This window comes from Echiichthys vipera (assembly GCF_963691815.1).
Source record: "Echiichthys vipera genome assembly, chromosome: 2".
NCBI classification, from domain to species: Eukaryota; Metazoa; Chordata; class Actinopteri; order Perciformes; family Trachinidae; genus Echiichthys; species Echiichthys vipera.
Genome location: NC_139827.1, coordinates 26115240 through 26131516, shown reverse-complemented (window position 1 = coordinate 26131516; position 16277 = coordinate 26115240). Strand labels below are relative to the sequence as shown.

General features: G+C 42.4%; 1 protein-coding gene across 1 annotated transcript; it reads right to left on the bottom strand.

The window, feature by feature from the left end:
- Positions 1–1707: 1707 nt before the first annotated feature.
- On the bottom strand, positions 1708–11104 carry nfil3-5 (nuclear factor, interleukin 3 regulated, member 5). Its single transcript, XM_083924039.1, has 2 exons — positions 10656–11104; positions 1708–5675 (listed from the first exon to the last, which is right to left on the bottom strand). The coding sequence occupies exon 2, from the start codon at positions 5136–5138 to the stop codon at positions 3306–3308; it is 1833 nt and encodes a 610-aa protein (XP_083780165.1). The 5' UTR covers positions 5139–5675; positions 10656–11104; the 3' UTR covers positions 1708–3305.
- Between the last annotated feature and the right edge of the window lie 5173 nt (positions 11105–16277).

Sequence of the window (16277 nt, the reverse complement as noted above, 5' to 3'; positions counted from 1 at the left end):
GCAGTTTTCTTCTAAGACTGTTGTGTAAGTTGAAGAAGAAGAAAAATGGTACAAGTTTACATTTTTTTCTACCTGAAACTCAATGATCTCCGCTTATTTTATGTGATAAACACGTACAAAAAAATTGAGCACATATTCTACTATACCCTACACATTTACATCCTTCATATAGTCTTTGGGTCAGTTTGGCACACACACACACACACAGACACACACACACACACACACACACACACACACACACACACACAATGTGAGATTATCATAATCTAAACCAAGAGAAGCTGTTTGCTCTCACTGTCCCTCACTCTTTACCCTCTGTCATGTGTCCACCTCCACCACGAAAAACAAATCACACTTCCATTGTTAATTGTGTTCTTGTAGAGACTGATTGCAATCATTAAACATATATGTTATATCTATTTTTTGAAATTGAGATAAAGACAATATATGTTAATGGCTTATGAAGTCAAATTTTATTTCAGACTTGTTTTTAAAACCCCAAATATGTCCTGGGTCAATTTGACCCGAGGGAAACCAGAGGAGGCCATACAAGGGTCAAAGTAGAGAAATCGATGTTACTTTGCTTATGTTGAAATACTATGTGATGCAACACTGCTTATGTGGTTTTAAAGGCATGACCTTTTCTCTCTTTTTTGCCACTTCGAACCGTGGAACAAGCTGTAAATGCAACATAGACATGTTATTATCTTATAAAGTTGTTGCAAAGGTGTTAGGAAAGAGTTGCGTATTTCCACATCCAGCAGTTACATCGCCATCAGTTTAAGTTGTGTTTCTGGCTGCTGGACAGATTTCAAGTCAGATATTCACTCTGCCTTTATCGCTGTTTCACGGTTCAGTACTTTACTGCTATTACATAACATAGCTGATAGGAATCTGATTTGGTGAGCTCACACAAAACAAACACAAGAAGCCCACCTCACATACAGTGTCAACCTTAGGGCGTAAAAGAAATTAGGTAATAATAATTATAATATTTTGGTCTCTAACTCCTGATGGGAATGTCTGGTTCAAGCTGACAAGCTTTGTTACTTTCACATTACACATCCTAATAATACAATGGTAGTATTAAAGCATTGGTTAGTGCAGCTTTAATTTTCTCTATAAGACCATTGATATGTTGAATTTGTGTCATTTCTGCCCTTTAAAATGTTTTTGTCATGCCTTTTTTTAGCTTACGTAAAGCTTTTATTTGAACCTGTGCCCTTCTCACAAGCCATTTATGTCATATTTTGTTCATTCAGTTTCTATTTTATTCAAGCTACCTCGAGTTTTCACAAAATGTATTTAATATTTTATCCACTGAATAAACTCTTGTTAGCAGACAGCCTGTTTGTGTGTACTTTGGGTTTTTTATTGCAGTCATGTGTTTTTTTGTGACTGTCAGCAGAAACTTATTACATGACTATTCAGACTAAGGTTAAGTTCAGTCAACAGGTTCCCTCTTGTTCTGCTGTACCACACAGTCTGAGTGTTGTTCTGATTTGTTTCATTTCAGTGAGTCTCTGCCAGTAGGCGGCTCAGAGTGGTGAACCCACTGGCTCACACCGAGCTGAACTGGCAGACTGTCTGCGAGCTGTGAATCATCTCGGTTGTCTTCTGCTAGAAAAACAGGCTGGTCTGTGTGTGTTACTTTCACCGTGCATTTCATAAAAAGCGACTCAAAAAGTTCAAAAGAGACGTACATAAATTCAACAACCTTTTATTTTTTTCCATTTTGAGTCTTTCACAATCAAAAATGAGTGTTTTTGTAACCATTCTGCATATCCACATGAAGTATAGCAATACATAATCACTTCTGGACGAGCCTTATTCAATTATTTTTTCCATTTTCGGAAAAGCCTTTCGGCAAACAACAAAGGTTATACGGTAACACAGAGTACAAATGGTAACTGGGGCAAAGGGCAGCATGGGTAAATACACAGCACGACCAGGAAGAGCAAAGAGCAAAATGACACGACAGGGTGACAGAATAATACACATAATAATAGCCAAAATAATAACCGAATACAATAGAAAATAACAATATTAATAAAATAATAATAAAATAATGACAGCAGTATACAAGAGATAGAGAGACAACTTTACATTTATACATAGTGGCCAGAGGCAGGCACCAGGAAGTGAAACAATTAAACTTGTACGGACTGTATGATCTACTGCAGCTGCTGTAGCTAAAACAAGTCAGTGCAGAGGTGAGTGGGATCGTTAAGACATCGGCCAAAGTGGGGACGAGGGACAACATAATAAAGAGGCACCTTATGAAGAGAGAGCAGCTTTGCTGGTTTGCGACTGGAGAGCCATTTTGTTTATTAGACAGACGTTATTTGTCTGGAAATGAAGATGTATTGATTTTCATCGTACGGCTGGCAGGCGAGGCTTGCCTTGTGCTTGTCAGGTTTTGCAAACAGCAACGTGTGACTGCATAGCCTAGACTGATATGCGGATAACTGGCCTTCACTATTTTGGCAGCTTTGAGCGCCAAAGAGCTCAGATCACCTGAATGAGGATCTGATCCATAGATCTGACAAAAGTGTATCTTTCTTTCTTTCTTTTTTTTTCCTTTTTCTTTTTTTACAAGTTCTGGCTCATACTTGAAGTTAAATGAAAATCTTTGAGGCATTTTTTAGACAAAGAGCGACTGTACAAGGTGTCTCAACAAACCATTTACTTTTATGTATACGACTTCCACATCCCACTGCTTTATTTTTTGTTGTTTTCGCCACATTTTCTTCGTAAAATATATATTCAATATATGCAAATTTATATGTCACAGTAATATACAATCTAAGTGCTTCAGAAGTGAAGGGGACTTGTGTGTGAGATGGTAAGAGAGTGGAAGGTCAAATGGTGAGTTCAGAGGGAGGGAGAATGAAACTCTCTGCCAAAAAAGGAGACACTTAAGGAAGGATGTGTGTTCTTTGGTCAAAGGAATATTCCCGTAATGCCACAAGAAATGCTGGCCAGCCACCAAGGCAGTTTACAATAATGAATAATTGAATGGTGTTTGAATTTTCCGCATGGGAAATATCCCAGGCTCCAGCTCTGGAGAGTTTCATTCTGTCCCCTCCCTTATTAAGTGATCTGCCATTTTAACTGGAGGGATAGGTGGGAGGTAGGAAAGAGGGAAGAGAAACAGGTGACACAGTGAAATCACATCCTAACTGCACCTCACAAAGATCACTGGCTTCTTCTCTGTCTTGTAAGGTGGCGATGTGAGTCAGTTTATTTGTCTGTCGGCTGAAGACGACAAAGAGGGGACAGGAAAAAGTTCCTATTAGTCCTTAATCTCGCCTCTTATTACGCCCGCCTCTGCTGCTGGATCCCTTTTTTGCTCCCTCCTTTTTAGCCTCCGCCCTCTCATTCAGAGAATTGTCCTCTTCATCATACTCAGTGTCATTCTCCACCTCTTTGCTCTCTCTGTTGGTCTGGGTGCTGTGAAGGTTGCTGGGGAGAGCTAAGTAAGGGTGTTGAGGCAAAGTGGGAGAGGGGGACAAGGAGGTGTTGACCGTTCCCTCCATCTGTGCTCCCGCTCCATTGGACAGAGCTCTGTACTTGAGGCGAAGCTTGTGTGGCAGGGCCATGGCTTTGACCTCGGCTTGGAACTCGGCATGTGAGCCGGCAGCTCCCGCCTCCTTCTGATGGTAGCTGCTGATATCTGAGGAGGACGAGGAGGGGGACTCGTCGTCTGTGGAGCCCTCCTTGTCAGAACTACGAGGGTCCCCGTCACTAGATGAGGTGTCTTTAGCAGAAGAGTTCTCCTGGTAGAAACCCCCGGCTCGGGGGCCTCCCTCGTATGTGAGCACCGGGGGCTCTTCGTCCAGTGTGTTGAGGTAGCTGTTGTGCTGTGGGAAGGAGGACTTGCCCTCCTCAGTGTTGTGGATCAGATCAGGGGCAAAGGGGTTCTGGTGGCTTTCTGCATGCTGAAAACTGCTCTCCTGACCCTGATAGCTGTTGTGCTCATGATGGTTCTCACGCTGATGTTGGGCGTACTTTTGCTGCAGCTCCTCTGTCGACTCAGTTTGACCGTTAGTGTATTCATACTGCGGTGAGTCCATGGTCTTTGTCCTTTCTAGTTTCTCAGCAACCTCAGTGATGTTCGCTGAGCAGTCAGAGAACTTGGAGGGGTGCTGGCCATGCTGCCTGTTCTGCTGGGACTGCTGGTCCTCCGGCCTCTGGGTCTCCATGGGGTAACAGCCGCTGCTGGAGCGGTATAAGATGACGCTCCTCTGTGCAGAGGTGGCCTGAGGAGCAAGGCTGGAGGCCTCCATGTGGCACTGCTGCTGCTGCTGTTGGTGGTGGTGCTGGTAGTCCATGGCACTTTCAGCCAATGGGGCATTCTGCTGGTGATGAGAGACCAGAGCAGTGTGGTTGCCATGGTAAGCCTCACTGGGCATCCCGTTGGTTTCCAGTCTGGCCATCTCCATACTTGAGGGCTCTGTCTTTATGTTGTAGCCCATGGGTTCTGGGCTGTCTCTCGAGGAGCCATCAGACAGGTCAGAGACGGAACCCCTGGGAGAGTACTGGTGGAGCATGCTGTGGCGCTCGCCACGGCTCGACTGTTCAGTTTCAGATGAGTCAGAATTCAGCATCACCTGAGATGCACTGGAGTAGCCACTGCTTGAGAGGTAGGCGTTACTATTTGGGGCTCCATTGCTGCTGTTGGCAGCAGCAGCGGCGGCAGCGGCAGCAGCAGCAGCAGCAGCGTTGTTGGAGATCTGCTGACTTTTCTCCATGTAGGAGGCTGTGCTGATGAGGCCGAAGCGCAACTTGAGCTGAAGGAGCTCCGTTTTTATACGAACGTTCTCCTCATTCAGTGCCATGACCCGATTCTCTAGCACCATGTCGTTGAGGCGACGCTTTTCCCTTGAGCGCTTGGCCGCTTCATTGTTCTTCCTCCGTTTTTCCCAATAGGAAGCATCTTTCTTCTCATCAGAGATAAACTCTCTCTTGCGACGGCAGCTCGCATTAGACTTGGAGCCTTTAGACTGCCGGCTGATCCGTGCGCCACCTTCAGGAGTAGGGGATGGGAGGCTACCACTGTAGGAGGAGTAAGTGTCGACCTCCATGGCATTTTTGTTGCTGGTAGATGCGAGGTGAAGACTCAGACTTTCCATTTTTTCCCAGCTGGGGGCGGAGTGTAACTCTGCCAAAGGGCAAAAGGGGGGAAGGGAAAAAATGTAAAACTATATGAGCCTTTTGCTTTGTCACTAAGGAGTTTGATCTAAGTCGGAGGATCTGCAAAAACGTGTTGATGAGGTATTTGTGCTTCTTGTAGGGATGGCCTCATTGATTTCTGATACTTTTTCAAGATCAAAATGTTCAAGTGTCCATATTAGCCAAAAAGATTAAAAAGAGGTGGAACTCCACAAAAACCTCAGACATTGAACTAGTGTTCTGGACGAGGGAACCGAAAAAAAAGAAAGTTTCTATTTTGAGCAAAAAGTCTTCCAGCTGTCTTGGCAAACAGATGGGAGCAGTCTCTGGAGTCTTGTTGGAAGTGATTTTTAGTTCATCAGCATCCTCCTCAATCTTCAGTAGAGCTGTGCGATGCCTGTCAGGCGCCTCTCAGTGTCTATAAGAGGGTGTAGGTCTGTCCGTCTTACAGTGTGGCTCCCTGGGGATCCAGCTTCGATGCTGCAGTTTGCTGACCACTGGAGACAGGGAGAGAGGGGGAGAGAGCGTTAGATTAGCTGTAAAACCTCAGCAGTTTACTGTAAAATACATTTACATTTCAGTCAGATAAAATTAGACTTATGAACTGTAGTACAAAGCTTTAATCTAGGTCCCTTGTGTGGAACCGTCTGTTTATCACAATCAATTCAACCTGCACGAAAAATCTATACCATAATCTCCAAAGTTATGTAATGTCTGTATTTGTCTCCGGGATTTTAGAAAATGGGGGTGGATGCAAAGTCTGAGTAGCAGCACACACACAAGAATGCAGGGCTGGGATTAACCATACTGCTGCTGCTGTTGCTGCTGCAGAGCTCTTGCGTAAGACAGGACGCTGTCATTGTCACATAACAGGATTGAGGCAGGCTGACCTGGTGCCAGCTCTGCAGAGAGTGACAGATAAAGGGCAAGAGAGGCTGGGAGTGGATGGGGTTATGATGTATCACCACAGTCTAGGATATAATTGTGTATAGTATGATTTATGATTAAACAAATGACGTGCAAATGTAATTTCTGTCTATACATTATATTTTCACAAATGTGTCAGTTTCTCTAGTTTCTCTCCCATCTCTCTGTGTGAAATTACACAACAACCCAAGCTGCCGAACATCCTTATGCAGCGTCAACATCGTAGCTCAAACAGGAAGCTTTTGCCCACCCAGCCTGTCTTGCGTTAACAACAGTGCAGCACAGACGGATGTTGACCGTAGTCCCACGTTATGTAATAACTAGATCTAGAACTAGTTTTAGGCCGGAAAGATCTGGTTCTCTCACTGCAGCATTACATGATTGATATGCAGCAATTGATAACACATCACTACACTGAGCCCTCAAATCCTTTACAAACCTGAAAACATATTTTTCTGACACACACACACACACATACACAGGGAATGTAACAATCTAGGTCACTGTGCCTGTGGGTAACAATGACTCCTCTGTTCTCGGTTCTCATTCGCAAACCTGGGATTAAATGTAGCACACAAATATGACTTTTTCTCCTCTCTTGCTTGCTTATAAAGTCTTGCATATTGAATTCAAGTCAGAAGCACAACTATGCAAATTACATATTGAAACAGTAGTAATATTACATATTTGGATAATGCTATTAAATGGACACCTGCAGAACATTTGCTGCACCTTTTTCCCTCAGTGCCTCAAAAAGCAGAGGAAAAAATGTTGGTATTAATATATACAGTATATATCAACTGTGTGTCTGATAACAGATTTTGTTACAGCTGCTATTGCCACCAGTCTTATTTGTTTCAATTTGAGAAAGCGAACTTGAAGGTCAGACCAGAAGACTTGCAGAGGGATTTGAGAGTGTTGTTGAGGAAACAGCAAACAGCTCCTAATCCGTAGTTATGCTCCCATATTTGCCTCATGTTCTCTCTGTATAGTGGCGTATGACACCAGGCAGACCTGAACAAAGAACCTCCACTGACTTTCCCATTATTTAAACTACGATGGCAAGAGGCCAAAAAACACACTCACATCTCAAGGAGAGTAGAACAAAAGTCCTCCCGTTGAATCAAACTGACTCACATTGACCTTCTTTCACTGAGCTGCGGCGTATTGTTCCCAAAGCACCGACCACTTAATTCTCAGCCACATAACTATTTAATCTAATATGTGTCTTTTCCAGACTGGTTACGACATTTCTCGGCTTTCCTCTGTCAATGACCTGTTACATAATCTCACATTAAAAAAACACATTGAGACCTTGGAACAGCTTGAGTACTGCTCTGAATAATTAACCATTTATTTACCCACTGCTATGTTGTAACTCAGGGGCTAAGCCTAGATATGTTGCAGGCTGTTGTTCAAATTTAATTTTCCCTTCAGTGCCGAAACAAGAATTTTACCGTCTCTTGTTTATCTTCTCGTCTCAGAGAACTGGAGTAAAGCTACACGGAACAGAAAAGGATTTGGACACAACCACCAACAGATGTGGAAAAATTTAGGGTTACCCCCTCCTTCTCTCTCCAACCCTGAAACATTTTCATAAAGACTTGCAGGGGAGGGGGGAGGGAAACAAAGACGGGCGGGAAGGAAGCATGTATATGTCTGCGCTGTCCCACTGACCTAGAAACGACGCTAAGCAGTAAACACTCCTCCTGTCTTTGACGGTGCGCCCATAAAATAGGTCAGTGGGACTGTAAGGGAGGGAGGCCAGGAGAGGGAAAGAGAGTATTAGAGTGCACTCTAAAAATAGAGCGACAGAAAGAGGTGAGGGAGGGAGGAAGCAGAAGAGGACGGGGGGATTCAGTCAGTGGAAATGAGAGGAATTTTACAGAGTCTTCAGCGGGAGGTATAAAAAGAGGCAAACTTGAATATGTCATCTGCCTTATCTGTCGGATTATGAATGCCCCTGTGATCTTCATGCAACATTAATTCCTGTTCGCTCTAGAAACCCCTACGACTCCGTATGTAGCACAGAACAATATGCATTAACAGCAGATGAAAAACGATAGAGAGCTGGCATTGACGTCAGAGCACACACCCATCTCTGTAGCCGAAATCACACATAACAGTCTCTCTCTCTCTCTCTCTCTCAAGACTGTATGGGGAGGGGCTGCTGTTGTTGCTCGTAACGTACGTGCTCTGAATTTCTCCTTTTGCGGCGCTTGTGTAACACATGCATATTACATCGCAGCAGACGCTACAGGTCACTGGCTGTGAATGCCCCGCAGTCTCCTCTTTTACTCCCCTCTGCGCACGCTGTGCTCTGACTAAGGCAGCCAGGAAATAAAGGACATGGTATTTTGTGTTAATTCCCGATTAAAAGAAGAATGGTTCACTGCAGCTACTGTAAGCAGTCTGTTGTGAGTGTTTTTGGCTGTGGAAAACACAGGTCTGAAGTAGCTCCCAGGCACTTGCCGCTTAGGGAGGAATGATCCACCTTTGACCTCCTCTGAGGCAAGTGTGAGTGAAACGCATGGCATCCTCTTCCCCTCCTCCATCTTTTAAGTGATCTAACACCACACATGTGGAGGGGCCCCGGCTAGGATCCTCCATTTTGCCACACAGCTTTGTGTCATGAAACAAAGCTAGGAGGCAGAAATCCAGACATTCCAGGTCAGTAAGTGAGACCTTTGGCTGAGTGCCATTTAACACGATCTCTAAGTGATACGTGACCAAATGCATTAAGAGTTACAAATCTGGTGAAGAGTGAACCAGACGTTTGTTTCAAAATAAATAGGTATGACCTTGTTATGAAATGTACAGATATGTAACATGCTCAGAATTTGCATAATATTTTGTTATTAGTGTTTTCAACCTCACTCAGTCTATTGGTAATATGTGACCTATATGTTTTTAAGTTAGAAATTGATTTTTTTAAATTAGAAAACATATCCCTTAATACACAGTAAAGTAGGGAACTGGGACAAGTAGCTGCAGTTACTAAAGTCTGTAAGTCCACAGCTTGCTCTGTATACCTCATGTGTCTGCTCACCCAGATTCAGGAGTGACCTACATTCAGAGAGCTGGCTGGGACGGAGCAATGCAGACGCTCTGAACCCAGACCAGCTGGCAGCAGTAAGAGCTCACCAGAACTTCGCCAGACAGGGGTTTCCATGCATTGCATCACATCCTGGATGTTCACTTGTTATTCTAATTTCACAACAAAGTCACGCAAAGACCTTGCCCAGGATCTTGGAACACGAGTTTTGTACCAAACAAAAAGATTATTTAGTTTGAGCTTACTTCTGCTTTTTACCATCCATGTTTTCTCTCGGAGGAGGAATACTGAGAAAGTTAAAAATAGCTGCAGACATTCTGCAGCTGTGTTATGTCATTGATGAAAGCATTTCTATGTGCGTCAGGACTAAGGATTTGTTGTTAATCTGGATACAAATGATGGCAAAAAAGAGCAGGGTGTGAAGGAGAATCAATTACAGGCCTCTCTGTCCTGGGAGAGAGCTGCTGTTTATTGCTTCTCCCTGCTGTGTGCTGGTTATGTCATACCCTCCAACTCCCTCATAGCAAAGCTCTGTTCTTCGCTTAACACACCTCAGGAGTACAAACAAAATGACCAGCCAGTGACTCACTCTGGATGAAAAGACTCATACATTTTTTTAACTTTGAGTTTGAACATCTATAAATGTGTCAGTAAAGACATAGAGACACATGCTCTGAACATTTAGGAAAAAAATTCTACATTTTTAGTTTTTACATTTTTTTAATTATTATTATTTTTTATTACTAGCTTGCTGCTGCACATGTTCCACCAGTATCTTTGTATTATTCCCATAATGTGGCATAAGAATCTATCCTAAAAGCCCGATGTTGGTCATCTCTTTGCATTTATGTATATGTTCTATAACCTCCACTCTGACCTACATTTATGGAAACGTGGCAGCCTTTATTAATCATCCTAAAAGAAGCCATGCTTTAATCTAGACGTGGTTCGCATCAGCTGGAAAGCCGAAAAAACAGGAAATACTATCTAAAGTGATCTAGTGACCTACATATATAACGACCTACACATACAAAGCAGCGGCGGGCCACGTGCAGAGCTAATACAGCCCTGTGTCTGCATTAACCAGACAACACAGGGGAGCACGGCAGCTGCCCCCATTCCCTGCAAAACACCACCATGCGGGGAATAACCTCGCCTTGACATTGAACACATAACGTGGGATACGGCCAACCACGTTTTTCCTCTCCGTCGTTATGCTTCGTGTCAGTAACAAAGCGAAAATACCCCAAAAAACCTGCGACAAAGTAGCACATTAGCCTCACGAGTGCGGTGTTTAATGTGACAAAAGCGAATGTCTGAAAGTCACGGGCGCGCGGCGGAGAGAGCCGAGAGTCGCCATGTGAACAATACCCGGCCATAAGCATCATGTCCTCGCCTCCACGCACCGCCGAAACACCTACACACGCCTTTATGAACCACACACAGGGGCAGAAAACAGACAAAGACAAAAGCCTTCCGCTCAGTCATAACATACCTTTTCTGTGTTCCGGAGGAGGGGAAAAAAAGATTCACGCTTCCCCGACACAAAAGCTGTCTCGCTCCCGTTTGCTCCTTTTCCTTGTGCCTTTAGAAGAAACCTCCCCAAAAAAGCCGAAAAGTTTTCTTCTCCTTTGCTGTCGGTGTGTGTCTCAGTTGTGGTTGCCTCAGTGGATCGGGTGGGTGCCGTTTCCGTCTCTTGGCTCGGGCTGACTGTGTGTTGTGCGCTGCCGGACACTTTGCTCCAGTTTCTCCGGTTGCCTTTCTAGAAATATGTGTTAGTAGGTCAGCGGTTGCGTAACAGCTCTTAGGCTGCCTCGTCACGTTTTTGTCCTCTATATCTCTGCGCGGTCTCTCTCTCTCGCTCTCTCTCTCTCTCTCTCTCTCTCTCTCTCTCTCTCTCCCTCTCTCTCTCTCTCTCTCTCTCTCTCTGTTAGCCCGTTAATCCCTCTCTTTTTCCTCTCTTCTCCACCCCTCCATCTTTATCTCCACGCTGTAATACCGTGTCTTTCTCGGGAGTGGTTTCGTTTATAACATGGGCATGAATGCGTTTACGCAGACACCATGAGGTCCAATAATAGCATGTAACAGCATGTCCTTCAGCTGTACACTCACTCTGTTACGTATCCTCTCATTAGGCATTATGATAGGTTTTCTCCTGGTGATACTTTGTAGTTAAAGAAGCAAAGATTAAAAATAATTATGTAAGCAAAAAAAATAAATATAAATAGCTCTCCCGGCAGTACAACGTTGGACTTGATGTAAACAGTTAAATGAATTGTTCAAAATCCTTGATTATATACAATATTACTATAAATTACAACTATTGTGATTTTTGTGATGCCCCTGTTTGGATGATGCCACTGATGCAGGACAACATTTAAAATTGCCTCAGAATTCAACTAACCATTTACAATTGTGTAACTGTTACAATATCAGTGAGTTACAAGGCCATGCTTCTTTTCATCCCTCATAAGTGGGAGACACTAAGAAAGTGTGTCAGCCCACTCTGCAGGACAAGATGTAGGTCATGGGAGTTAACTGCAGAGTCATGCAGACTGTAGGTGGTAAGTTACAGTTATAATAAATGTCCTCACCAGCAGTGGCGTGCACACGCTTTCTGAAGGGCAGGGGCGAAAAGGGAAAAAAAGGGCATATATAGCGCATCCACTGCACTGAAGAGGGCACTTTAGCACACGTTTTACAACAATTGGGCCCCCCGGCTACACTATTACTTACTATTAGATTATAAAGCATGGTGAATATTAATTGCGTTGTGATGAAGTATTTTTGCACTTTTTGCCATCTTTTTACTCTATTTTAAAGGTCCCATATTGTAAAAAGTGAGATTTCCATGTGGGTTTTTTTTTGTATTATAGAGCAAGTCGAGGTGCTGTATAAAAAACTGTGAAAGTATTAAAATGCTCACTGTACAGAGAAATGCGCACAGCCTGTATTTAGAAACTGTGTATTTTAAATGAGCAATCAGGACTTTTGCAAGGTTGTGGTGTCACAACTACTGTAGAAGGCCTATGTGTAGGTAGAAAGGGCCAGGACAGTCATTGCCCAACTGCATGATACTCTGAGAGTGCAGGTGCGGAGGTTTGAGAACGTGCTTACAAATGAAAACAGACTCTGCTTTTTTGGGAGCGGGCTTAAGTGGGATTGTATGAGGTATTAACAATAGTCAGTGTTTTACTTATAGTAGTTGGCGGTCGACACAGCTCCAGTTAGAAGATGTAGACATAACGACACAGAAGCTCACATAAGCTAAGCAATGTACTGCTATGGATGTCAGGCAGCACTCTAAATGTATTTTAGCCACCTAAAACGCACTGTGTATATATATATATATATAATAACCAAGGCAGTAACCACAACAGTAACCATTTTGTCACAAGAGAAGATCTAAACCACATAGAGAATCTCTGGAAAATCCTTGGCAACAAAGTAATGTCTAAGAAACTGTGGAAGAGACTGAAGAAGAACGGACCAAGATCAAACCAGAGCAGTGTGAGAAACTAGTGATGTCCTGTGGGCGCAGATGTGCTGAAGTCATTCAAAGCTGTGGCCTCTACACTTCCTGTTCATTTTTTAATACTATAGAAGAAAACATTGTTTAAATCTTCTCTTCTGACACAGTGGTTACTGTTCTCTGATTTTGCTCACTGTTTTTTTTCACAAAATAAAGGTTTTTGTTGAAGTGCCTTGGTTATTTACAAAAAACATGCTAGTACAGCAGTGGTATAGCCACAGCGGATATTCTATCAAATCATGAACAGTAAAAAATAACCGAATTTCAGAATAAATCAAGTATTGATAATAATCTTTAATTTTGATCTCCAGTGTATATATGCTCAGTCTCCCTCTGCAGAAGACCTTCTGTATGTTCCCTCTCATAAAGGGATCCTCTCGTCTCCGCAGTATTTTGTCGTTGGTTTCATAACCACTCCAGTATTTGTTTATTCAATAAACCACAGAAAGTCTGACTCAAACAGCGGGTCTGCTGTGTAATACAGTGTGTTGCACAGTTTCACCTATGCGAAGGAATATGTTGATAAACTGTAGTGCCAAAGGGAAGGGCTGTCTGACAGAAAGATAATGTGTTTTTTTAATATTAAAGCATGTAAACATGTTCAGGTAGAAACCCACAATACATGTAAGTCTCTCACATGCATATAGGGGAGAAATGGTAGAATTGATAGCTTCAGTGTCTATTCAGATCAGAAAATGTTAACTGAGTTGGTTTGCAGTGGCAGACAACAGTGTTTAACCCTTTGTTTACACATTGAGGTCTTTATTGTGTTATTATTATGAAAACACTGGCCATGATCTGCCACTTTTTAGTATTAACATAAAGTCTAACTTTACGAGACTAATACGATTTTAGCATAATTAACAGTAGATATAATACATTCTGGATTCTATCTGTCATCTGGGTAGTGTAACCATGTTGTTGTTTTTTTTAGTTTTTTTAAATGATTTAGTAAAAACACACTAACATTGAAATCACTATCACTATCCATGTCCAATGAAAATTGGTATAACAGGGAAAAATGTGTGTTCTCTACTATAACAAACCATAAATCAATATACCATCATCATACCACACCATTTTTTTAGCTTTCATTCTTCCATCTTTTGTCATTTGGTTTATCTTTAGTGGAACTGGACGTGTATTATCTGCTCTTGTGATCGTTCCTATTATCCCATAAAGCCTGTTGTCTCCATCACAACCATATTTCATGAGCAGCTACGTCAGCCATGTTTGCTATATGACACACATCCACTACCAGCCCACTTTCCTACTCCCATCCCTTTCCCCTGCTTTGTCTCAAACCACACACATGCACCCATTCACCATATATACACACACACACACACACACACACACACCACCACCACCACCACGCTGGAGTAACAGTGGCCTTGAACTTGTCCGGCTCCTTCCCCCACCAGTCCTCTGTTATAACCACCAACCCCCAACATACTCCTCCATCTCTTCAGCTGCTTCTGCATGCAGGCATCCCCTTGGCAACTGTGGTGTGGTGGTGCCTGCCTAGCAACCAGAAGATTCTCACTCCTTCCTATATGGCTCGTGGCATGGGGGTTGGCAGACTGGGTTGGATGAAGATTGATTGCAGACAAAAGAACTCATGTGTATCTCGTGGTGTTGTCTGAAGCCTAGGAGGAGCCTCTGCAGCCTTGTTACCTGTTTAACCTCAGATCAGCATTAAAATCACACTGTATAGATCATTGAAAAATGTCATTTTAAGCTCAAGTCTCACTCTTGCATTATGGATTTTGAATAAAAGGGTCATTTGAAGGTAGAAGTGCTGTACATCAAACACAAATCAGCGCTTGTTTTGCACGTGGTACTACAGAAAGCACAAAGGAGGAGACAACCTCTAGTAACACTGCTGTAAATGAATGAATGAATGAATGAGTCAGTGATCCAGGCTGGTAGAGACACATGGCGCCATCTGGTGTTGATAAAAAAAATGACTGAATGCTAAAAATGGAAATATTGTTATAATATATGTTACTGTAATAAAGAATAATGACATTCTTCAATCATATTTAACATGAATAATTCAGTGTATGTGTTGCAGTGTTCTGGCCCCAAACCAATACCAGAGTGTATTTCACAGCAGCTCTTCTGCAGATTTGTTCTGTTTCCAGATGTTAATGTATTCTGAACCTGTATCCTTCACTTCCATATGGGCCAATCAGTCTCCACCGCAGCTGCTTCAATGCTAAAAATAGCGATTTATACCGCTGACGTGACAGATGACTCATGCAGAGCCTCACTCCTCTCTCTGCATCCAAACACCACTCCTCTCTCCCTGGCATTGCCCCACACCCCACACCCCCCTTCATTTCAGCAACCTTAGTTCAGTGAAGGTGGACTTTTTCAATATCGAAATTCAAATGATATCAGTTTAGCCGAAAGTGAAAATTGGGACACATTCATACTGTTGCGCAGTGCACCTCTCCTCTCCAGTGCCACACCTACCAGAGCTCTCTCTGCCCCAGCTGGGTTAGCTTTCAGTCAGTCTCTCCTGGCCTGTGATGTAATGCAAAATGCAATCTTAAAAAATAAGCCTCAAACCCTCTTGCGTAATGCCTGTTTATGGCTGGATCTCTTATAATGTGTGTGGCCTTTTGAACAATTATGAAACAGTTGTTATGAACATGGACTTTATTATTCACATAATCTCAAGGACATTGCTCATGCATGCTATTAGTAAAAACAAAATGCAGATGGTTTGTAATAGGGCTCGGTGATATGACAACATACATCGTTAAAACAATATAGATATTAAAACTAGTCTTAAAATCCTCTTTTATTCATTGGCATTCGATCCTGCATGAGACTTTGCTACTGGTTTATTGTTTTTGATTGATTTTTAAAAACATTTTTATTGTTTTGTTTTATGCTTATGATTATTCATGTAAAGCACTGTGTTGCAGCAATGTTTATTTTTAAAGTGTTCTTAAATAAAGGTGAGTTGAGTTGAATTTAATATTTTCATATAATGTTTCTATCACAATGTTGAAAACCAGTTGCCATACTGTGTTACAGCATGTGTTTACGTCATTTGGGAACTTTACGTTCTGATCCTTACACATTATCTTAATTTTGCATTAACATAAAACATTCTCTATTGTGATATACTGTAAACGTTGTAGAGAAATCATCTATTCTGGGGTAGAAGACTTTGGCCATATTGCCCATCCTTAGTTTGTAATGTAAATGTTTGTTTAAAAGAATCTGCCATAAAAGATTCACCAGTGGTTTGAATAAAATATAATCTGTTTACGTAAGTACTGTTCACTTCAATCAAAATCCTGATGAAATATGCAGTTGTATGTATTTGCAGTAATAAGATAAATCCGATACAGATATGGTAAACAATATAAAGATCACAAAACACTCACAAAAGTAATGTTGCTTCTTTTTTGGAGCAGCTTATAATATTGATACACAGTATCTGTGCTGAAAAGCCTACACACTGTGTGTTGTCCCAAAGCAGAGAAACACGGCCTTTCCACATCTGAGTTAAGCGAACATGGTGATGTTTGAAGTGTTATAAATTAATACCGTGTGCTTTGTGTT

Bases quoted from the DNA above. Each gene is read 5' to 3' on its own strand.
- nfil3-5 (XM_083924039.1), bottom strand. From the start codon at position 5,138: ATGGAAAGTCTGAGTCTTCACCTCGCATCTACCAGCAACAAAAATGCC.